General features: G+C 34.2%; 1 protein-coding gene across 1 annotated transcript in view; it reads left to right on the top strand.

Annotated features, from left to right (window-relative positions):
- mGluR (metabotropic Glutamate Receptor) overlaps window positions 1–22,435 on the top strand; it is a 1,220,665-nt gene extending 1,198,230 nt beyond the window's left edge. The window contains exons 10-11 of the mRNA XM_081761481.1: window positions 1,439–1,625; window positions 21,839–22,435. Of these exons, the coding sequence (XP_081617607.1) occupies window positions 1,439–1,625; window positions 21,839–21,966 (315 nt within the window). The 3' untranslated portion in view covers window positions 21,967–22,435. The remainder of the gene's footprint in view (window positions 1–1,438; window positions 1,626–21,838) is intronic.
- Window positions 22,436–26,223: the final 3,788 nt, after the last annotated feature.

Below are 26,223 nucleotides of genomic sequence, written 5' to 3'. Positions count from 1 at the left end.
ACTAACATTTTCCAATCGTGTTTAAAAGAATGCGAGCGAAGCTTATAGAAACCTGGAATACATGATAAGAACTCGAAAGGGTTTTAAGAAACAAGACACATTAAAAACGATATATAACACAATCGTTAAGTCGAAACTGGAATACACTGCAGACATCTCGAACCCTGTAAGAAAAAAAAAGATACAATCAAAATTCGCCAGGTACTTAGTTTTCAAGGCAACAAGCATATATCCTAAATTTGGAACATTTAAATTTTAAATTAAACAACTGCACATTGTATCCCTCGACAGCAGAAGGAAAATTTGGTTACCCTGCCTTCTACTCAAAATTCCAAACAACAAAATACAATTGTCGCAATTGCTTGAATCTTTTAAAGTTCCTAACGACAGTACACGTATCAAAGCTGGATTATTTCACTGTAGAACATTGAAAATCAATATAATAAAAATACCATGTGTTTAGAGCATGTGTGAGCTCTATAACACACTTTGAGTGGTTGATCCAAATATTGATATATTCAGAATGTCTTTCCCTGAATTAAAAAAAAGCGGTAAATTCTTTAATTGAGAGAATTGACGATTAACTAGTTATTAAAATTTATAAATTGTGTGTTTATCTGTTTTTTTTCTGAATACTATAAATTGGTATATTTACCTGTAGTATTAGTTTCTCTATCAATAAATAAATAAATTGAACGAGACACGAAGAATGGAGTAGCTGTGCTGGTAGCACTTACTTTTACATTCATTTTCCAGTCCACTTATTGATTATGTTTTGTTTTACTTACAATATTAAACTTTCCCTCTCTTTTAATGAGAAATCACTGGCCAAAATGCAATGTTAAAAGTTACTGCGTACCAATACTTTGCTATCACTAACATTCACTGAAGTAACGGATATAATGATGTATTCAATTTTCAATTCAATTAACATACTTATAGCCTTTTTTATTCAAATGTGCCCTAGGAAATATGTGAAACATACTCCCGACCCATCTCCGCTACCCTCTTACAGAGAAAATCATCCCTTTGCTTAAGGAAAAGAAGCGAGTGACCTCAGCTGTATTGCCAATTTGTCATTCAGTTGATCTTAACGAATGAAGATCGTACGCTACTTAGAATGGCTAACAATACAGTGCACGGCGAAGTCCGTGAAATAATTCATTGTGGCAACACGTCCGCATCCAACAATTGAAAGATCTCGGTCGCAGCAACTTGTCACTCCTCTTTCGAGGGAGGTACGGGAAATCACATATCGACAGCAGCGCCAGCAAGGGCACAGTTGATATAGAAAGGCTCTATAAAATTATTATAGTTTACTTATATATATGTAAGTTTTGCTATGTGTATATATACTAAGTGAGCCTTAATTTTAATTCCTTAGAAGTTACTGCATAAATAATTAATGAAACTGATCCCTTTTCTCCTTTTATTTCAGATACAAATTACGACATTGTGTGTGGCCATCAGTCTAAGCGCGTCTGTGGCACTCGCATGCTTATATTCACCTAAAGTCTACATAATTGTCTTCCATCCAGATAAGAATGTACGAAAGCTCACAATGAATAGTGCAACCTACAAGAAGGCTGGGACAAGTAGTACCTGTCGAACATCGGGGAACCATGGTGAGACTTGGATTTAATTACGGAAACAATGACATTAATCAGTATTGTAGCTCAAAACTCGTTACAGGCTAGTAGTTAGCATTCGTAAGTCGCAATTGGGAGCTCTCGAGTTTTTCAAGCTGATGTTGGTCATTCAATCAGAGATGTTTCAACGATTTATTGAAGTCGAGACAAGGTTAGACATAATGTATATTATATAAAGTTTAGAGACGAACAATACGAAATCAGTTCCATGTATAAACCGTTCATTAAAATAATGCTTGATATTTACGTTTCAGCAGTGGCGAACTGACAATTCCTACTCTAAACGTTCTACTAGCGTTACTCCTCTTATTTCTGTGTCCATTGCTACTTATATTTTAACATGAACATTTTCAACAATAATAGACTTCATAATATATGTAGGTGGTGCTTCTGTAGAATGTTGTGAAATTGCATACTGATCGTTCTTCCTTCAATCATTGATCCTATCACTATATGCAGATATTAATAGCACTAACTCGTTTCCTGACATTTCCAATATATTTAAAACTAGGTATGCGGTAATTGCAAATTTGGTGCGAGGTTATCGACCTTTATTCATTATTCAAAGCATATTTTAGAGTATCAGTTGTTTTCATGAAAAAAGACAATATGCAAATAGCTAAATTTGGCATATCTGCTAAGAGCATGATTGGTTTGAAATCTTATATTCGCAGAACAAAACGAAAAAGGGCTTCGCCCTATATTTAATGCTGAAAATTATACTTTTCATTGTTTACAATGAGAATTCGCGTGTCAAATGCTTTTCCAATGTTAAGTTTATGGACACCCCGTTTTTTTTTCAGTGATTATACCCGAATGGTATGTCCGATCGAGACCTGCAAATCCTTACAACACTCAGTGCGTGCTCTCAAATCACCATGTTAAATTCGGTTAAGAATAGTTCAGATATCTTAAATTCGGTTAAGAATAGTTCAGATATGTTAAATTCGGTTAAGAATAGTTCAGACATGTTAAATTCGGTTAAGAATAGTTCAGATATGTTAAATTCAGTTAAGAATAGTTCAGATATGTTAAATTCGGTTAAGAATAGTTCAGATATGTTAAATTCGGTTAAGAATAGTTCAGATATGTTAAATTCGGTTAAGAATAGTTCAGGTATGTTAAATTCGGTTAAGAATAGTTCAGATATGTTAAATTCGGTTAAGAATAGTTCAGATATGTTAAATTCGGTTAAGAATAGTTCAGATATCTTGAAGGAGTATACGGATAAACGAAAGTCTAAGTCGAGTAAAGAGGAGTTTCGTTCAAATTATTTTGATTAAATTTTGAGATTGCGTTATGATGAACGTTTTTGTTATGCACTTGTATAATATTTACTAGTGCAACTATTAAGGGTGGACGTGAAAGTGGCTTTTGCATATATCAATGACTGAAGTGTTATTTTTATTAAGGAAGTGTAAATTTCATTAAATTTACTCACTAAGAATAAGATGATTATCCTCCAGGGACCATTATATACTTCAAAATCATGAAAACAATGCGTCTCTCTGACAATGTTGTTGGAAATTAAACGCATTTACCTGCATCCTGAAATGTTTCTTAAATTTTGTTTTGAGTTGAACGTTCCACAATTATACTCTGAGGCCAAGAGAGACCGTGATGATGATAATGAACGAATATTTGGATGACAAAAGTGGGTATTTGGAAGAAACTTGTAAACTCTGAGAAAACCCACGTACAGAGTATTTGTCTACCATATAACTCATGGGCCGGAAAGTTGAGATCGAACCAGGAATCCCAGCACCAGAGGTTAGCACTCTAACGCTGAGCCATCACAGCCTCTGAAAGATTTCTTAGAATTGTATAAATGACTTATGTGCGTCAATTTCATTAAGAACGTCTAGACAATCTAAGACGGCATACTCGACTTCAGCTTGTGCAGTTACTAGAGTTTGATCGAGGGCATATCATGCAGCTGCGGGCGGTGGGGTAATCGTTAGGTACTATTGTGCAACGCAATGTACTGGATGTGCCTGTTATTGAGCATTGTTAACGTCATTGACCCTAGGAAGGTGCACGGATACGTCAACTTTCTTCCCAACGGTAGTGGTATACATTCGTGTTGTAGATTTCTGCATAAGAGAAGTTGCAATTGCAGATCTCATGCCAAGAGCGTCACATATTAGAAAGAATGTTGCACATGCCGTGTCAGCAAAGAAACAATCTATATCAATTTATTGGACAGAGAACAGCAGCCACAGGTCTTACTTACCAGACTTTTATTGAACCTTGTCAACGTCTATACATCTTTCAATGGTATTGCGAAATTGAAATATAACTGAAAACCTATAATGTTTAGTTCTAAGAACCATTTCCGATACGGTTATAATGATGATTGTTTGCATACGTGACGTCGACTAGGTGAGTGGTGCTTTCCAATGTGTATACGTCAGCGACACATAGAACCACTGCCAAACAATTGTAAGAAGAACCATGCCCTGCAATCACCCCCGTCTCAACAGTTCACATGAATTATTGGCCATTCAGTGAACATCTAGCACATCATTAAATCCGTTGTATCGTCATTTTTACGCCAGCAAGGAAATTGTCTATTTTAACAGAACAGTGCCTGCCCACACATTACTCATTTTACTCAACGTGCTTTCCAACCCGTGAATCATTTCTTCTGGGCAACATATAGATGTTGCCATACCCAACTTTTACTGAGTATGCACGAGACTGTATTAGAATGTGCGTGGTCCTGTCTCCAACTCCTGTGACCAAATGAAGGCAAAATAATCTGCAACGGCAATTCTCACTCTGGAACGCGCTACCTCTGTTACAGCATACTGCAAAAGTGTGTGCAGGTCATATCTGCATTGAAGCTGGAGAAAGACACCTGATACAATGATATGATGTTTTGACACTTGCTGCATATTATGTTTATAGACGTTCGGTCTGTCTCAATGATCATACACTGTGTGTAACCTATAATATATGAAGTTGCACTCACTTGGGACCGTGGATCGAATCTTTTTTTACTCTGGTTTTGGAAATATGCATAACTTAAAATTGAATTCTGACAAATAGGAAGATTTGCTGTTTACAGTTTTGGCTATATTCCATTTCCTTCATGACACTTGATGAATAAGTATATGATAAAGACAACGACATACTGCCGAAAGCTGTAACACACACTACTAATGATGAGTGTTTCCTTCGGTCAGATTCTATGTCTATTTTTAAAAGCCCTCTCAGCTTTTTACCTTACATATACCGTATATTACATGTTATAAATGCAATTTCACTTAAAGTGAAAAACGTATCTTGTTGGACATACAAGGAAAATATGTTGTGGGTGCTTCGCCTCTCGACTAAAAGACCCTGATCAATATCCACCTGTATAGAAAAGTTTTGGTCAGCTCTAGCGGTTTGGTGATCATGTGGAAAATGATGGCCGATAACCACTTTATGTGGTGGTAGCTTTGATGTTGCACTCAACGAACAAAGCAAAATTTCCTAAAAATAAGAAAGCTTTTTTGTATTCCCTCCCTAAGTCATAAATAAAGGTAAGTTTGTAGTTAAGTGTTATTTCCTTCATTACACAATATTATGTTTGAATGTTTCTAAATCTATAAATTTAATTTGTTTTATATGACTAGTTTCCTTTGAACTAATCTGTTTATCGAGAACCCAAATCAGTTTTCTTAATTTTGCTCTGTTGTATTCCATTACTTTAAAATATGACATTGTTAACTTATTTTGATTCATGATATATAAGGAATTGTTCACATAATAAATTTTTAACGTTTGCCAAATGTTGTTATACACCCTATGCATGTGCGCAAAACACACATATACAGGGAGTAGAAAATCTTTAACATATTCAAGATAAATAAACGCGTCTCCCCTGTGTGTTTTACATTATGTGCATTGCACTGTCGTAGCAGAAGTGGATTTCATATCTACAGTGTCTTTCTTCAATACCTCTCAAGTGAAGGAAACTTTTAGCGTATATAATCAAAACGGATTAACATATTACGACGGATTTCAGAAACGGACGACTAGGTGAACAAACACTTGTGGCACTGACTGTACGGTGTATGAGAAAAGTCAAGCGAATCTGAACAAACTCTAATTCACATGCTAATATGAATAATCATTGTCATTGATGGAGAACAGTAAATTTAAATGTGTGACTTGTTCCAATATTATCATGCAGTATTCACATATATATATTTTAAAGGGCGTTATTACACATAACAGCGAATCGGCTAATCTTCCATTTACGTCAGATTTACCAGATAGAATCAGCAATACATTCGGATCCTGACACCACCTACACCCTCACCAAATGTGAAACATTTCATGTTGTACATACTAAACATATACCGGTATATTTATTGATGCTAGTGACTGACTTGCATTTTCGATCACGGATACGATTCAAAGACTCTTCTAGGACTTAAAACAAATCAATCAAACTAATTAATAGTTATAGCATTTAAGTCATATTTTGGGGAACACAATGTTGGCTGTTCTTAACTATGGGTGTACCAATTTTAAATATCCACACCATGTTTTCTCCATTGATAAGGGGTACCTACATTTTAGTAAAACATTAAGAGTTGTAACGTGCCTTAGGTATGGCTCCGTCGTGGGCCACCGGCCGTTAATGACCAGGACAAATATCTATAAAGGGAAACATGCCCTACAATAATAATTGTTAAATGAGGGAAATTAGGCGAGATACTCCTAGTGCAAATGTTAACTATATTTTCTATAATAATTCCCATCTATAGGATTTCTGCGTATTTCAGCTTAGCAAAACAAAAAACCATGATATAAATAATCAAAAAGATGCTATTAGGATATTGAAATAAAAGGTTATATATGTGAATTGAAAACTTTATAACAATAATTCAATCAAGCAATATCTACTTTCAATGGATTTGAACAAGAATAGTAGTTTCTACATATGTAAATTTATATCCTGATATATATATATATATATTTTTATACTGGATGAAACTGTTTTTACTGTAAATATATTTAAGGAGTCTAATAGAGTAGCAACATCTACCCTTACCATAATTCCATTTCATTAATTTTCTTTAAAAAAAAAATATATTCAAAATTGTTTTAATAACACACCGTTCTATAATTCAAATAGATATAAAATATATTTAGTCCTAATTAATGTAATACCTTAAATCAGATAATATAACAAATTAGTATAACAACTCACCCATTTACAAAAGTGATATCTTATTCCATTCACTCCCGATTTAAGTAAGTGGGTGTCACAGTACAGAACTTTTCATCCACACAATATCACCAAACCGAAATAACACTATTCAGAAATTAGATACCAATACTTTAGAAATATCCGAATATAGATTTCTTTTTTAGGAATAAACGGTAAAATTCACTAATTCTGAAAACCCGTAATATATATATATAATAACCTTATACACAGTTGAATATAGCAGAACAGATAGTGCCCACTTGCACAGTAGCAATCGAATGGCTAAGCCATCCTCTTCAAGCACCGTCGTAGATACGTAATTCACCACTTTCCGCCAGAGGCGCTAAAAAAAATTACATCTTTATATCGGGTTGCATACTCGTCAGACAATACACTCCAAGATTTTTTTTTTTTTTTTTAAAGTGTGGATAAAATTTCCGCACGTAACACACATCGCCCACTCAGCGATAAAAAGTTGGCACAACTTTTTATAAGAAATTTTGCAACATGTAATTATCCTTATTTTCTTAATTATGAATAGAATTTAATTTATCGTTAGTCCTTGTCAGTCGCTGTTAGTAATTTACCACCTCTATCTACATCTATTTATTTCTAACTAACTCATTCTCGCCAAACTCATTCACTCGAACTAAACAAAACCAAACTAAAGAAAAAAAAATCCCCCAAAATACAAACGCTCTTCACACATTACTATAGTTACAACCACTCACGTTAGTTAAAGAAAAGTCATCAGTCGTTATCCTATTCATAAAATACACAAATTTCAAAATATGACATTTTCTCAGGTTTAATATCAATAACCATTTTAATTATATATATATTATATTATCAAAGGTGAGTTCATCAAATTGTATTAATTTAATATTACTATCCATAATTCATAATAATAACAATAAAATATTACAATTTTATCTTAGTACTCATCTTACATCCATTCTTGCTCGCTACATGAATTGGGCATCTTGATATATCTTCCATAAAATTTTCCGAGAATTACCATTACATTGGACAATTAACAAAACCATGACAATTATACAACACATCCAGATCTGGAAAACTAACAAAAACAAGTATTAATAACACATTAAAAATTAAATATATCCACATATATATATTTTTAATTTTAAAGCTGGACCATAAATATTTCTTAATATCACAGATTCTCTATATCACCTATCTAATAGTATGAGAGGTATCGAATTTATGATTATTTTACAATGTTTCTCCTTTCCCTAAATATCTTTGTCTGACTCACATGACACTTTCTAATATCTCTAGGATTTTCTGTATTTCTAATTTGAACAGTGTTTCCACCCAAGAAACGTTCTATGGAATAAGGGCCACTCCATTTTGGACACAAAGATTTAGTTCTCTTATCACTCAAAGAGGAAAGAAACTGAGTTTTAATCAAAATTTTATCCCCGATATTATAATTATGATCAACACGCCTTCTATCATATAATTTCTTTTTACGTTTCCACGCATTGCTCATGTTCTGAAGAGCCTTTGACCATAACTCCGGTTCACGAGTATTTAAATCTGAAGCTTTTATTTGCCATTTAACATCCAACGGATTACATACATCATAATTAAAAATTAAGTCCATAGGACTACATTTTGTTTCTTCGTGAATAGCACAATTTACTGAATACTCAATTTCCCAGATTCCTTTATCCCAAGAGGTTTGTTTTTGTCCAAAATATATTCTCAAAGAATTTTTTATCGTAGACACGTATCTTTCACTCGGATTCGACGCCGCGTGATATGGTGATATACTTATGTCCCTAATTCCATTTGCATAGAGAAAATCTTTAAACTTAGCTGATGTAAACACCGAGTGATTGTCATGACCTATTGAAAACACAAAACCATTTCTACACATTAATTTATAAAGTTTATTGATAATACTTTGACTAGAAAGGAATTTTATTGGTTCAAGAAAGACTCTTTTTAAAATTGAATCTACGACTATCAGACAATAACGTCCTGATTTACTTTCTACCATTGGGCCTATTAGGTCAATTTGCCAACATCCATTTACTATCTTCTCATACTGAGAAATCAACTTTCCTGCAGGTTTTACATTATTACTTTTATTTAACTGACATTCGTTACAAGCAGAAACATATTCCCTAATTTCCTTTTGCATCTCGGGCCACGTAAAGCGCGCACAGATCTTCCCAATAGTTTTACTTATTCCAGCATGAGATCCGGGTAAAATACTCGCGTGGAAGAACTCAATTATACTTGGAGCTAATGTTTTAGGTAAACAAATTTTATACGGATTTCTAATAGCTTTAGTTTTACGACACAATATATTATTAATCAACTTATATCCCTCAATCACCCTTTTTGCTTTTAAATCCCTTACAATCTTATTTAATTCAGGATCATTTAACTGATGATCTCGTATAGACATATTTACATAAGGCATATTCCACAGATTAATCAAAAAATAATTTGTTACTTTATCCGCATGTGAAGGTTCTATCTCTATTTCCTCAAAGTTACTAATGTCGTACAATCTCGAAATAAAATCTGCAGAGACATTCATATTAGTAGAAATTGATTTTACTTCAAAATTAAAGGAAAAGAGACGGTATAATAACGATCCATATCTTTTCACTCTTTTCATATTCCTTAAGGCATACACTAAACCGGCGTGATCCATTCTTAGCTCAAAAGGTTTATGCAAATAAGTTCTATAACGTTCCATGGTTTCAATGGCCGCTAACATTTCTAACAAATATATAGGCTTATTGAAGTCGTATTTCTTTAGACGCCTACTATAAAAACCCACTGGAACTAAGTTATTATCATCATCATATTGTTGGATCACCCCTCCCAAACTTCTTAATGTTGCATCACTGTTAATTACAAACTTTTTATTCAAATCAGGCAATTTTAATACAACATAATTTGCAAATATTTCTTTTATATTATCTAAAGCCTTTTGTTGTTCTGGTCCCCACCTAAATACTGCAGAAGCCGCCCTTAATCTTTCTATTGGTTCCATAACCTCATGAAATTGTGGAACAAACTTTGCATAATATTGTAAAAATGAAACTAAAGATATCAAACCCTTTTTATTCTTTGGAGCGGGCAATCTTTTAATAATCTCAAGTCTAGATGGGTCCATTTTCATTTTTCCATCTTCTATAATAAAACCCAGATATGAAATTTTACGTGAAAAAAATGTACACTTCTTAATTGATAAAGTAAGTCCTTTATCCTGTAACCTTTTTAAAACTTTTTCTAACAGAACCTTATGACTCTCTATATCTTTACTTTTACAAATTAGATCGTCCATATACCACTCTACACCTTCATCTTTTAACGGATATAACAATTCAGTTAGTATTTTTGATAACACATGACTTCCGGCAGCTAATCCAAATGGAAGTACCTTAAATTCAAACAAACCCCTATGCGTAAGAAATGCCGTCAAATGACGACAATCCTCCGTCAATGGTATTGTTAAATATGCTTTTCTTATATCAAGATGGGTATAGATTTTAGCATCTGATAATTCAGCTAAAATATCCTCAATCCGAGGTGTAAACTGTGTATTTAAACAAAGATGCCGATTCAAAGCAGAATAGTTTACGACCATACGTTTAGATCCATCGTTATTATTAACAAGAAAACAGGGAAAAGCATATTCACTATTACTAGGTTGAATTAAATCAGATTTTAACATCTCATCAATAATTTTATCGAGTTCTCTTTGAGATGCTCGTGACATGGGATATGCTTTCTTACGAATAGGAGTGTAATCATTTAAGAGAATTTTATAATTAAAATCCTTAATTTTTCCTACATTGGGTGAAAATACATTAGGAAATTTATCAAGTAACTCATTCACATACCCTTGTAATTCCGGATATTCCTCCAAGACTTCCGGATCCACTCTCAATTGACATGGATTCTCGACAGACTGCTTATTGAAACTGGTATTGGAAAAACCATTGGTCTCCACTGAGCTGGCAACACTGGACTGTCCCCTGGTCGGTTCCTGAGTGAATTCCCTAACGTGTGACTCCCGACCAACGTTTGGAGGTAACTCACTCGAAGATTCCTCCCTCAAAAATAATTTTGTTGAAATTTGGGATGGTTCTCTGCAAAACAATTCAACAGCACAAGTATCTTCACGTAAATCAGGTGGGGGGTCCCTTAATGAAAAGTTCAAAGAAACCACAGAGTTCTCTAAAGGAAGGATTAACTTGTTGGTCACTAAATCGATCTTTGCCTTTAACTGCTTAAGTTCATTAATTCCCATAATAAAAACTGGTTCAAGATTTTCCACCAAAAAAAACTTTAATCGATACACTCGATTCTTTAATTTAATGGGAATCCTCACACATTGTTCTAGAGTTAACTTCTGTTTATCTATCCCTACTCCTGTAAACTTTTCATTAAACACTTGCACAGGATATTTTAAGTTTTGATTCCACCTATCAAAGTTTTGTTTATCAATAAGTGAAGCTGAAGAACAAGTGTCTAGTCCCCCTCGCCTACGAGTTCCTAGCACAAAAGCATCGACAAAAGCTGCAATTAGTTTTCTTGAAGTATTATTTTCTATTGTTCCATCCTTTCTTTTAATATTCACTGTATTTTTATCAACAAATTTTCGGGGCATTGTTCCTCCCTCTCCATGAACTTGTCTCAAAGTACTAAAGTTCTTACTACTTTCATTATTAGCAGGTGACGAACTAAAAATGTTTAAGTTCGCATTTTCTACACCATTCCGAGACACTGAAACTCGATTCCCTTTAAAATTACCACTATGCATTAAATTACTCACTGGTCTAGATGCATAATGCTTTGTTTTTACGTTGTTAATTTGAGAAACTTCACTATAAACACCATCACTCACATTAGGGTGTCCATGTTCAATATTATCTACCGGGATTCGAAGTTCGGACCTCTCCATAGGAAGCGTATACTGCTGCCGATCACTCTTAGATGCAAAGCGTCTCTTATTCCTCCTATCACTATTCATAAACTGATTATTGAAAGAATTTGAAACGCCCGCACCATTAGAAGATTGAACACCGGACCCAAGTTCCTGATTCAGAGCCCCTGACCGGTCACTATTCCCTGCAAAGCGTCTTTCCATAGTCATCCCCATGTTCACTTTCAACAACTTTTTATTCAGCAAGTATTGTTTATTAGCAGAACAATTGGCTACTCGGTGCAGTCCACCACAAAAATAACAGGAAACCTGTTTACGCTCTTCACCTCCTCTACTTGAAACCTTGGTTAATGCACTGTATACCTCCAAATTCCTTTGATGTAAGTCATATTGATTTAATTCACTCAACAACTCATCTAATGACGTTGGGTAACGATACTTATATATGTCATGTTTTAAGTGGGGATTCATTCCTTCCATAATAATTTGTATAACTTCTTTACTATTCCCATAATTTAGGGATCCATAACAAACAATATATGAGTCTATTATTTTGTTTACATAATCTAATAAATTCTCTTCTGGTTTTTGCATAACCTTAATATATCTATTTATAATGGCTCGCTTACCTAATGGTGTCATGTATTTTTGAAACAAATGACTTGTAATTTGTGACCATTCGATAGTCATTTCATATAAGGAAATTAATTCTTGATTTAATCTACCTTGCGCTTTTCCTAACGCAGCAATTAGAACGGTTTCTACTGGAAATAATTTCAATTTAATAATACCATAGACTACACTCATAAATTGAAAAAGTTTTACATCATCTGATCCATCTACTACAGGAATTCTACGTACGTGTTCATTAAACAAATTACAAGAAGCATTACCGTTAATTTCTCCATATTAAAATTAAAAGGCACAAAACTATTCAGTAAACGTACGTTCTGAGGTTCATTGCGCATAATTTCAACTTTATTTTTATCGCAAAATGGATTTGTGCTTTTCTTTTCTTTCGCAATCATCTCCTCAGCTGATTGATCAAGGTCAATAAACGGATTCAGGGAGCTACGACTACTTGTTGCCGACACACACAAAGGTTCCAACTCGTCCCTCAACATTCCGCTGCTATCAGCAAGGTCAGAACACACACCTGTTGAAGACAGGTCAGTTACATTATCAGCAGTGAACGACGATAAATGTTGCCTACTTGATTCGGCTTCCCCTTCCAAATACGACAAATCCCAACCTTGACCTACATTAGGCGGAATAAATACTCCCCTTTCTCCTCCTACAAACCCATTTAATACTAGCTGACCAGGCCTTCCCGCAGGATTTTCCATATTTATGAATAATGAAAAAATAAAAGTTAATGCTATAATATACAAAAATATTCCCACCAGAAAAATATTTCTGCCTAATAGCGACTGCACATTTACAAGCATTTGTTTCATACAAGCAATCCGGTATTACCATACAGCCTTCTAACCATACAAAATTCAAACTTTTTTTTTTCAAAAAGAATGCTGATATATTTAACAACTAACAACAAACGTACCAAGTAACGAACAAACAAATGTATATACATGTATTATGTTGCACGTTCCCTCCTATAGTCTCAAGAAAACAGATTTTACTCCAGCACTTTAAACCTATCAAGTATGTAAGGCATGTACCGTAACTAATTTCAACAATTTTTTTATTATTATTATTATTATTGAAGATTCGATTGCTACTGTTTGTAACGTGCCTTAGGTATGGCTCCGTCGTGGGCCACCGGCCGTTAATGACCAGGACAAATATCTATAAAGGGAAACATGCCCTACAATAATAATTGTTAAATGAGGGAAATTAGGCGAGATACTCCTAGTGCAAATGTTAACTATATTTTCTATAATAATTCCCATCTATAGGATTTCTGCGTATTTCAGCTTAGCAAAACAAAAAACCATGATATAAATAATCAAAAAGATGCTATTAGGATATTGAAATAAAAGGTTATATATGTGAATTGAAAACTTTATAACAATAATTCAATCAAGCAATATCTACTTTCAATGGATTTGAACAAGAATAGTAGTTTCTACATATGTAAATTTATATCCTGATATATATATATATATATATATATATTTTTATACTGGATGAAACTGTTTTTACTGTAAATATATTTAAGGAGTCTAATAGAGTAGCAACATCTACCCTTACCATAATTCCATTTCATTAATTTTCTTTAAAAAAAAATATATTCAAAATTGTTTTAATAACACACCGTTCTATAATTCAAATAGATATAAAATATATTTAGCCCTAATTAATGTAATACCTTAAATCAGATAATATAACAAATTAGTATAACAACTCACCCATTTACAAAAGTGATATCTTATTCCATTCACTCCCGATTTAAGTAAGTGGGTGTCACAGTACAGAACTTTTCATCCACACAATATCACCAAACCGAAATAACACTATTCAGAAATTAGATACCAATACTTTAGAAATATCCGAATATAGATTTCTTTTTTAGGAATAAACGGTAAAATTCACTAATTCTGAAAACCCGTAATATATATATATAATAACCTTATACACAGTTGAATATAGCAGAACAGATAGTGCCCACTTGCACAGTAGCAATCGAATGGCTAAGCCATCCTCTTCAAGCACCGTCGTAGATACGTAATTCACCACTTTCCGCCAGAGGCGCTAAAAAAAATTACATCTTTATATCGGGTTGCATACTCGTCAGACAATACACTCCAAGATTTTTTTTTTTTTTTTAAAGTGTGGATAAAATTTCCGCACGTAACAGAGTGCAATATGTATTTTTGTCCTCGATTGTCCTCCTGTTTTTTTTTTTTTTTCTTTTTTTAATGCTGGAGACACATTGTATTTTCCCTTCGCCGCGATATACTACGCTATTGAAGTATTCCATTAATATGGAGTTGATCTTAACTCTTCCTTCTTGATGCAATATGTCACTAATGTCGTCTTGTATTACATCTACTCGATTGTTCTCATAGTCGTTGTTGACCTATACACTTGTATTATCACATTATCTACTGGATTTGGACTTCAATTTACAAAGATCAAGTTGTCATTCCACTTTGGAAACGCTTTCGGCTGTTTCGTTCATCATTGCTATTGTGACATGATTTTCGGCTTTAAAGCCACCCGAATTGAATATTAGGTAATAACACTATTGCACACGTTTCTGACCATCATACTTCACCCAAACCCACTATGTTGACTTTACATGCATGGATTTCAACTTTTACATTTTCAAGTTTATCCGCAGGTGATACAAACCGTTACCATTGTGACACATGGAATATTTGCTGATTTGTACTAACGATATACTGACAAGGGAAAGTCCCACTTCCCAATGTGTATCAGACTTCTTCATTGCACATTTTTAGCACACGTAGCTCTAATAAGGTGCAGCACTTCACTGTTTTGTTTACTGATAATAATGCATTTTAAATCTGCACACATTTGTATATGGTGCTATTTAAAAAAAAATGATTTTATGTTGAATTGGCAACACTTCTTCATCTATGTCAACACTGTTTGTAGTTTCCCGATATGGCATTTTGTTCTCATTATATTGCGCACATTTTTGGTTGTTTTAATGATTTTCAAGATATTTACCTTAAACGTACATAATTCCTTTATATATATATATATATATATATATATATATATATATATATATATATATATATATATATATGGATATGCAAATATTGAACTATCTAAGGTCATATCCTTCTGGTCCTTAGCAACTTAAATTTTGATAATTTTCTTTTCTCAAGATGCTCTATGAGATGTGTTATGTGGCAATCAGATTTCAGCGACATTTAGAGGGACCTTCCCTTGTGAGATCTGATTGTTGGTCTAATACAGTGTTTTCCAATCTCCGGAAACCTGGGAGCGCGGGAAATTGAAGAGAACTTTACTGGACATTTTATTGTTATTAAATTTTATCTTGTAATATTGCTCACACCATATATATTTGTAATATACATTAACTAGGTTCCAACCTTAAAAAGCATAGAATACCAACATATGATAATAAATAACGAAGTTACTAACCAAGATTCAAAGTTGAATCACCAATCATATAGGTTAATCTTGAATTCTTAACATTAGGCCTAAGTAGTAACATCGTAGTTTAGATGTGAAATATATTTTAAACAAGTCATGACTGGCCGTTTAGCTTTACCAGTCTCTACAACGGATCCACGACATAAGAAAGATTAGGTAACACTTTTCCAATATATTGAGAAAAAAAAACAAAAAACTTGCTGGTGTTGTCTCATTGAAATAACGCAAAACACAAATAGTGATATATTCGCTTTAGGGATGCACGCAACCCACTTATGGATCCGCCACTGGTACCACACAGGTTTTGCGTTTATCATTTAATGAAGAGAGTATAGTGCATCTCAGAAATGAGTCGGAAGCTTTGCAATTTATTTCAAATTCGAGGCAAGAAGAGCGTTTCTAACCTCCGCTCGTAATGTCTTCCAGACAACTCTGGAGATTGTAAATCACAAAGCTAACGGTCCGATCTCATGTTTCGTCGTACAGTAATCTCTCCCATTTCCTCCTGTGAGTTGCTGAGACTACTGCCATTTCACTGACTGCAGCAATAAGAACTTTCACTTCGTTATGAAAGAAGAAACTCAAACACCACGAAGAGCCAGTTACGACCTTAAGAAATTTTAGGAACATGTGCAAATAAAACTGGCTTTCCAAACCGTTGTAGGTCACTTTGATGCGCTTCAGTACCCCTCTTGTCAATACGGCAAACCATGTAAGTTGGTACATTTCTCACAACTTTTGTTGTTGGGAAATAGCAGGAAAGGGTTGCACATGTTCGTTCCAGAAATAAATAAATAAAGTACCCAAGAATGCGTTTATGGGAATCGTGAGACGGTTATCATTAGATAATATATGTAAGCTATACGCTAAACCGAAGTTCGTAAAGAACTAAATGGTAATGATTAATATTTAAGATCTATGAGAAGATACGATTAAATAAGTAATACTAATCCAGACTTTTCTGTTTCAAAGAACGTTGCATAAGCATAATTTACAAATCAATACAAACCAGTTGAGAATTATCCAAGAGCATTGGCAGAACGAATTTGAAAAGAATGGAGAGATGGAGCAGGAAAGATAACTCTGATTGTTCCTACATGTAAAAGTAAATATTTTTATCTGCGCCTTCTCTTTCTCGCAAAATATCATATCTCGTTGATATACGGCTAAAGAGATACGGTTCCTTAAAACTCCCGAAATTCGAAATTCGGGAATGTCGGCCAATAATGAGAAACGGTGGCCAATTAGCTAGTGGCCACCGATAACTATTTGGTACCAAAATGTTTGCCATCTTCTTAGGTATTGGTCAACACCAATATAATCTCTCTATGGCTCCTTAAATTTCCCGAAATCGGAACTATTTTTTTGCCAATATTTTGGGAACGTTAAGTCATAGATAGATTATATTGACGTTGATCAATGTAGAAGAGGAAGGTAAACATGTTGGTACCAATACTAAGTGGTGGTCACTGGCAAAACTTACGGCTCCGAGATATGGCTCCTTAAATCTCCGGATATCGGTAATGTTTTGGTTAGTATCTCGGGAACGGTAAGAGTGACGCGAAAAATTCCATCACTTTCTCAGATAGTTTGAGATTTTTTTTCGAATGGGCAGCTCAAAATTGAAAAAAAAATCGCAAATGACAGATACACACACAAACAGAGAATTCATAAGGAAATTTTAAGCTCGTTTAAAATACGTGAACAATGAAATATGGTATCTTTTTTTTTTTTTTTTTTTTTCTAATTCGGATCATAAATCATTCCAGAGTTAGAACTAAAACATTTGTGTATGAAGTATGAACAAGTTTATTCCAGGTTTTCTAGATAATAGTTTTGCTAATAGTAAGTAAATTCAAACCAGCAAACCACTTTTCCTTGGCTAATTAGACAGAAATACAAAGATGATAGTGCAGTAATAAATCCATAATTTGTAAAACGTGAAAAATATTTAAATGTGGCTATTTCGTTCGACCTCCTTACTGATATTCCCGATGTAGATTGTCAGATTCTGTTTGTTCTGGTTTTAAGTGCTACTGCATCAGTTAATGGCAAATAATTTCAGAATTTTGTGGCTGTTATAGAAACAGTTTCCCATATTAAATGATGTGTGACTTAGGTGTTAAGTGTCGACTAATATTTGTCAGGTGTCAATTAACAGAAGTCTAGATCTATCTGCTAGTGGCAGTAGCCAAAAAAAAAAATCTCAATAATTCATTTCTAATGCAATATTATCCCCTTATTATTTGACAATATTGCGGAAAAAATAGTTTCTCCTTGTACCACTTATTAAATAGAATCTGAAACTTCTCGATGTGTCCAAGCTTAGCATAGCTTCTAACACTACCAGGCTACCAAGGAATGAAACAAATGCACTTCACAATGCTTTATAGGTCTGATTGGTTTCATAATCCACGCTATATCTTCGTCGTAGTCAGAGCATATATTTTTATTATGATGCTAAAGGTAGAAAATGTTAGGAAACAGAGTATAAGTTGAAATATTTGTTATTATGTTGAAATAGCTCACTTAACATGCTTAATTCTTCCATTCTCTAGCAGCAAACAGGGTAAACGTAATAGTGGTCAAGGTAGATATTGGTAATTGCTAATATGATGTTGGAAAATGTGTTGTTTTTACGTAGTATAACACTTTGAGGGTCATACATAAATTAATTATACCGAAGAAAGAATGGTATATACATAATTAAGATGATACATAGGAAATATCACTTTTAATTGTTGCTATTGTTTCTTCTTGTAAGAATATAATTTGATAATGATTTTGCAGGGTACTTTTAATACTAATGCTATGTGTATAATCGGGTAATGCATATTTGTGGTAAATTTCATAGGAAAATAATTATAAATACGAAAATTAGAATGAGTAAAACAAAATGTTGCTAAATGGACAAGAAAGTTTTATTTTCGTTTTATTGTTCTCATTTACTGCTCTTTTGACATGAAATTTGCCACATACATGTGTTTGCCGATTATACACATACTAACATTATAAGAAATACCAGGCGAATTCGTTATCAAGTTATATTCCTATTATAGACTTGCAACAATAATTTTGGAAACGAGTGTACATAATTTCTGTTATTGATCTAGTCAAAAGTTAGTTACATTTATGGTCATCAAATGGAAACATTAGTCAGTGTTGCAATTTGGTTTAAGTGTGTAACGAGCGTAAAACACTGAAAGCAGAGAGAAAACATTCTAAAATGTGGTTTAATGGGGTAATCACTGTGACGGAAAAGGTTCAAAGTGCGTTGACCAACCAACATATATGTCGTCTTCTATCCAGCAGGTTCGATCTCACACTCCCAATTGCAAGATTACTTCTTTCGTAGGAGTTACTTGGCAATTGAGTTAATTGGCGAATTGATTAATTGATTGGGAGGTTAATGGGGACGTTGGTTGGCAGATGTTGGACGAAATAGTCGGTTACAACGTGGGCCCAACGTTGGATGTTCTCTAGCCTAAAGTTTACCAATAGGGGCTATTGTCTGTACTGCTAGGGTTAGACAGATTATCCACCCACATTAAGTATTTATTTGAAGCGTAGAGGAAGTGCGGGTAATCTGGACCCCCATTTTTAGTTTTAAACAGAAATTTGTCAATATACACATGAATTGAATACTATTAGAAGAAAACAATTCTTTGTTTATTTGAACAATGTTTGAACACAACAATTTCACTTAGGTTGTATTATGTTTTCAGTTATTTCTTGTTAAATAAAAAATGGCTAGTTTTGCCCGTTTTCAAAATGGTCAGATAAAATAGACCCCCGGATCACAAATACATAAGTAATAAAAATAGTCGAACAATAATTAAAATAAAAATGTACTACGTGCTCTTCATTCACTTTCATGTCAAAACAATTAACAATTCAAAATTATTTGAGTACTACTTAGCTATCCCGAGCTGAGCAATATGTTATCTACTCTTTACACAAATCACAAAAATAACGCTCAACAACATCTAATCCAGTGCATGTTTCATGCCACCACTCAAAACACTGTACGCACTGGACCCAGTTTTCACCACCACAATCTTCACTAAATTTTATACCACAAAGAACGCAAGAGGCATCATTACTCTCAAGTTGATCATCATTCGCATGAGTGGAACAAGTGTTTGCTTCTTTCGTCGCGTCTGAACCATGTCCAAAATTTAAACGACGAAATTATTTTAAAAGTTTAGTTGATGCTGCTAAAATTTGTTGTCTGAAAGGGCTGGGCGTAATAACACATGCAGACCTCGTAGCTCTGACACGTCCACCACGTGTTGCAGATGAAAGACATGGTGGTGGTGGTAGAAAGACTTGGGAAGGAGGATCTCGAAATCCGGAGTTCGATGACGTGGAAGATTGACATATGGCATCAGAATCCATACGCATCACTGATAATAACTTCATAAATATTACGTTATTCGTGTAATAAATAGTAACACAAATAATAAAACACTCTACTGAAAAGATCGAGCAAAGTGGACTCTACTCCAGTTTAGCCGCCATATTCGGGTCCACGTTAGCCGCCATCAGGGATGCTACATGTTTCTTGAATAAATTACACGGTATTCATTTTAAGGTCACACCAAGTTAATGTAACATACCGTGACATTTCATTCGTGATACAACATTGCTTATATAATCCTGCATGTACAGATTATAAGAAGAAAACCGTAAGCAAACATAGCTTTGAAAAATGTTAGAATCTTCTTCACATATATATTAATATCTCCTGACTCGACTTCAATGGTCTCCTTACTGAAAGTTTGCGTAGATGACTGGGGACAAGAGTGACACCTTCTGACAGTATTAGCAATTCGCTGTCCATATTTATTCCCGAGAAAAAAAAATCAGGGGGTCCACTTTACCTGGCCGGGTCCACTATAACCGCACTTCCTTTATATTTTACAGTCTAAGCAAATAGTGTTTATGTGTAATACAGATTCGGCACGAAAGTCTGACAGTTTTCAAATTGAAATTGGGTGATCAGACTGATTATTTCACACATAGTTTTTTTTTAGATCTCCCAATTTAACTATTATTCAAAGCATTCTGCTTACAACAATTACTTTATGAAACATACTACAAATACATTTTTCAGATATGTTTTCCTTGTCTGAGAGCCGTATTCACGACTGTCCTAACTAAAAGCTTCTCCTTTCTCCTTCCCTTTATTTTCTTAAGATCATTGCTGCACATATGATTGTTGAGGCTGACCATGGCACTACAACATGCTTGCCATAACATTTCAGTCGCCATGCAGCGTTGGCCAGCAGAACACCGAGAAATAATCTAGAAAAATATGCGTCAGGGATTCTTACTCAGCATGCATTTTGCGGCAATCCTGCAAAAATCAACATCACATGTTCCAAGCCAAAATCATTGTGTTGTGAGTTAGGCAGTTTCGAGAAACAGCTTGAATCGTAATGAAGAGGCCTTCAGGAAAACCGCGGACCTTTTGAACTCCAGAGAATATTGAACGTGTGAGTCGCTCTGTTCTGCAAAGAACATGGCAATCTACAATAACGCATGCTAGTGCCCTTGGAATGTTTAACCTCTCCGAGGAGAGGATATTTCATATGGACCTAACTTCCATCTATACAAACGTCTTGTGATGCAACAATTGATTCCCGCGGATGAGAGAATTCGCAGTCTTTATTGCAACTTTTTGAATATTCTTAGTGGAGAAATCTCTTGGATTGGAAGAAGTAATTTTAGAATAATTAGGAGCGGTATATTTTATACATAAACATTGTGTGTAAAACCTTAGGGTTATAGTTCAATTCGAAAATAAATTATAATTTGTGAAATCCCACTTAGTTACAACTTCAATTTCGAGACCTTCATTCTTTTATGTTGTGCCTTGTATAAGAGTATTCAACAATTATGTAATTAATTGTAAACTTTGTGTTGCAGGGGGTGACTCAACGGAAGCTGTGAAACTCCATCCGATCCAGCCGAACACTCCATCCAGAGCCACTCCAGCGCAAGAGTCAGAAAGTCGTGGTGACCAGGAGAGTATTGAAAGTGTTGCCCTCTTGTGAAGCAATCGTGAAAATTATCTGTTGCGTAGCTTCAATTAACAATTCGCATCAATGGTGCTAATCGTATCATAAGGAGAAAGAATGTCACTTGGACATAATTATTGTTGTGTAAATTGTCTTGTATATATAATTTCTGAGTGAGGTTCAGGAAGTTCGCAAAATAAACTAGTATCAGGCCTTCTTGTCATAATTGGTGAAGGAATTTTAAGTGATCACGATATTCTGTTTGGTTTCGTTCAATATAATGTACTCTTTGCAAAATGGTTAATCTTGAATCTGAGCCCTCAAGATCCATTTTGAAGAAAAAAATGATTATTATTTTCTTTAATAAAATAATGCAGTGTAGAGGAATTGGGAAACTCTGAACTTCATTCACTGTCATGTTGAGTATCTTGTCAATGCCTTGCCAATCTTTCCAAGAAAGAAATGTCATTGGCGTTGAAAAAAAAAAAACACTAAAACTGAAAAACGTACATATCAATCACAGGGCCCCGGTTATGTTAACGTTAAAGGTAGATCGATAGTTCTAGATATAAAGAAGTAACTTATATTCTCAAGGGACATGAGTGAGAGTACTGTAGTGTATTAGTGAGTGTTATGAGTGAGACAAAGAGAGAAAGGATGAGTGTGAGTGAGAGTGTTTGTGAGTGTGATTGTGAGTATGATATTTGAGGTTGAGTGGAAATTGAACTTTATTTCTAACTTCACATTGTGCACATAGAACTCTTAAGTGTTTTAAGTCACACTTTCACAAAAAAAGAAAAGAAAAGAAACTCGAATTCTTCATTGAACCCAATGTCATTGTGTAGATATTCAATCAAACTGAGATTTCAGAAAGACAAGACGTAAGTTATGTACTGATCTGCATGTGGCAGAAGTAATACACAGTGTTTTCTTATTTACATTCCGAATTGTTTTCAATTATAGTTACACTTCTGTAAGTGACATACATGTTAACTTCTACCTTTCCTCTTCATTTTTATGTGAGTGCTTTTTAATGTCATTTAACATGGAATTGTTATGTCATGAATGTCCAGTTTGTCAACTTCCACTTCTAAACATAAATTTTCAACTCTTAAATTCTTTAAAACGCATTTTCTTCTTTGTGAAAGAACTTTAACTTGTTTGCAAGTAGTAGGTTAGATTACTTACTCTTCCAGTATCAACAGTGAGCCAGAAAACTTCAATGGATGGGAAAAAAAAAGATTCAACTGTAAATCTGTTTTCTTGTTGTTTCTGCTTAATTTTACATGCAATGACATTTCTCCAAGATGAAACTGTTTCTTTGTACTCTAGTGAATAGCATATTAGCGAGTGGTCTACTTTTTCATAAGATTTTGTATGGATTTGAAGCCATCTCATAGTTAAATATTAATTTCTAGCGTGAAGGGACCATGACATATATGTCTCTTTTCAGTTTGATTCTCTGCTAAACTATCCGCTGCTATGCTATTCGAACCAGTCTAGTGTCCAAACTCATAATGTGTCAAAGTGGTAAGCAAGGCTTTAATTCGTGTACATAAATGTTCCGCCATGTGAGCTTTACGTTGTTTTCCCCCTGGCATTGGTAGAAGAGAGATTAGTTCTGATGGCAAAAGAATAATATATTGTATACCAGAAGAGCTTTCACAATAAAGTCAGTCTTAAGAACGTATGCTATGTACTTTTGTTATTGATATACTGTATGCATGTAATATTTTAGAAAGAACATCAAACCCTGACAAATATACACTCTACTTTGGTGTTCGGCTTGCTGATATTAGAAGAATACACAATTATTTATCAGCAAGGAAAATATATTATATGTTTAAATGAATGCATATGTAATCAAACAATGATTAGTTCACATACGCGTTAAAACGTACTAGCATCCTCTTTTCAGCAATTGGGGGACACAGTGGCTCAGTGCTAGAGCGTTCACCTCCGGTGCTTGGAGTCCCTGGTTCGATCCCAGCTTGCGCCGTGTGGACGTTGTGGTGAACAAACACCGTGCTCGTGGGTTTTCTCGGGGTTCTCCCGTTTCATTCCACTGTCTTCATTCTACCATATCTCTCATCATCACCATCTCCTTTGGCATAATCGTGGGACGTAGAACTTAAAGATTTCATTCTTTTTCTTTTCAGCAATTACATAATTCGTGTCAGTATTAATGAGCAGTGCATTTTCTAAGACAAGTTTACTGCTCGAACTCATCATAACTGAAATTCAAAATTACTCCTTTTAAGATATTTTAAAAGTACATTGTCGTGTTTCTTTTATTTTAAAAGTGATGTTCATTCTTCGAGTCCTAATCCAAGGACTTCAGAGTTTTTTTTTTTTTTTATCAATCAACCTACTACAACAATACACGCCAGCATATAATAAATGTATTGTTTAGATATACTGTAATACCCGGTTTAATTAAAATCGATTTTTTTTAAAGAAACGCACAATTTGTTTTAAATAGTTATAACTTTCTTATCATATTAGTTTGAAATTAACGATATGTTTTACTTCGAGAATATGATTCATTGACAATTTTCATGATTATGCAAATATAAGACATCAAAATTAAAGATTTTTAAATTACGCAACATTATTATTAATATAGAAATACAATTTCATTATCATTACAAAGAAAAACTACCAATCGGAAGCAAACCGCCTAGTTGCTGATGTCCCAATTACAAAGACGGACACTCAATTAAAGAACTTTCAACACAAGAAATCAATCGTCAGTGTCAACAGGGTTTTGCATAAATATTGGAAATAAATATGTGAGCATAATAAAATAAACAAATAGCAGAAAAAACGGTAACTAGATGGATAATTTATGTATTAAAGAAAATGCAAATACATAAACAGACACATCAATTACGCACACACAACAATGAAAATGTAATAGTATCGGCAGTGGTGTATTTAGGATTTTGTTTCTTGGGAGTTATGCACATTCTCCTGAGTAGGTGAATGTATAGTGGTCTATGTAGATACAGTTATTATATGTAGTAGGTCTACTATATATAAATTTAGCTATTTCGGGGGGGGGGCTTGAGCCCGATAGCCAAACCCCTAAATACGCCACTGAGTATCGGTTAACTTAAAAAATAAGAATAATTCCTAAGTAGATTTGGCTCTATTTCGAACGTATTAAGGCCGTGTCCAAAAGATACAAGTGCACATTTGAAGTACGCTTATTTCCGGAACTGACGTCACCTAGTGTGCATCAAAGGGTCCAAGTTCACAAGTCTACGAGTGCATAGTGCGTAGTGTGCGAGGATGTACACTATGTTAGTATACTTGTGTGCTAACATGGCGATATCTAATAAAATAATCTATTAAAATTTTAAAAGCCATATGTCTAATATTTCTGTTGAGATTAATTTATTTGTGAGCTGATCTGATAATAATTTACTTGATAAATATACAATTTAGTGATATTACAAATGAAATATAAAAATATTACACAAATAACAAACCTATTTACTTTGTTCTCAGCATGCAAAGGGAAAGCAACCAAATAGTTTCTTCAATAATGCTATAAAGACATTTATTTTTAAATATTGCATGGTTTATGTAGCTTAATTGAGATAATTAGACTATCGGTAATACAGCTTTTTGCACGTAAATGAAAAATATTAATTCCGTATGGATTAAAATATTAAGCTCTAGTATAGAATAATGATAACCTAGATTATTCATTTCTCTATAGATAAAGTTGCAGCTGCAGCTGCAAATGTTAATTCGTAGGTAGATGGGCCTAATTTTCTAGTTTTAATTCTAAACAAATTCCGTTTAAAGCTACCACATTTCCTTGCACTTGTGAGAGACTAATATGCCAATTATCGTACATTTTGCATTTTTGACAGCTGCACAAAAGTGAAATACATATCAAAAATTTCTTTCCATACATTTATCAAAGATTTCACAAATTTCTCTTGGTAAGTTTTTACTTTGGCCATTTGAGTAGTATGGGCTGCACTTTGCCTCACTTTTTGGCCCCTGGGTCCCTGCCTCAGGACCCATGGTCCCTGGCCGGGGTCAATGACCTAGGGGTACATAGGACTACCCCCTCTAAATTTTGGCAGGGGTACCATGGCCCACCCCCTAAATTTTGGCAGGGGTACATAGGACCACCCCCCTTAAATTTTGGAAATTGCCAAATCTAAAAATTTGGTATGGTAGCCTAGGACCATAGTATGTACCTCTATTAGTATTGGGTGTCTATGTCGTTCCCTTTCATGGGTAAAAAATTGCCAAAAAGTCAAATTTCGGGGG

This window comes from Thermobia domestica, chromosome 6 (assembly GCF_964235325.1).
Source record: "Thermobia domestica chromosome 6, izTheDome1.hap1.1, whole genome shotgun sequence".
Lineage (NCBI taxonomy): Eukaryota > Metazoa > Arthropoda > Insecta > Zygentoma > Lepismatidae > Thermobia > Thermobia domestica.
Note: the sequence above shows the minus strand (reverse complement) of the source record. Positions and strands in the feature narration are given on the sequence as shown.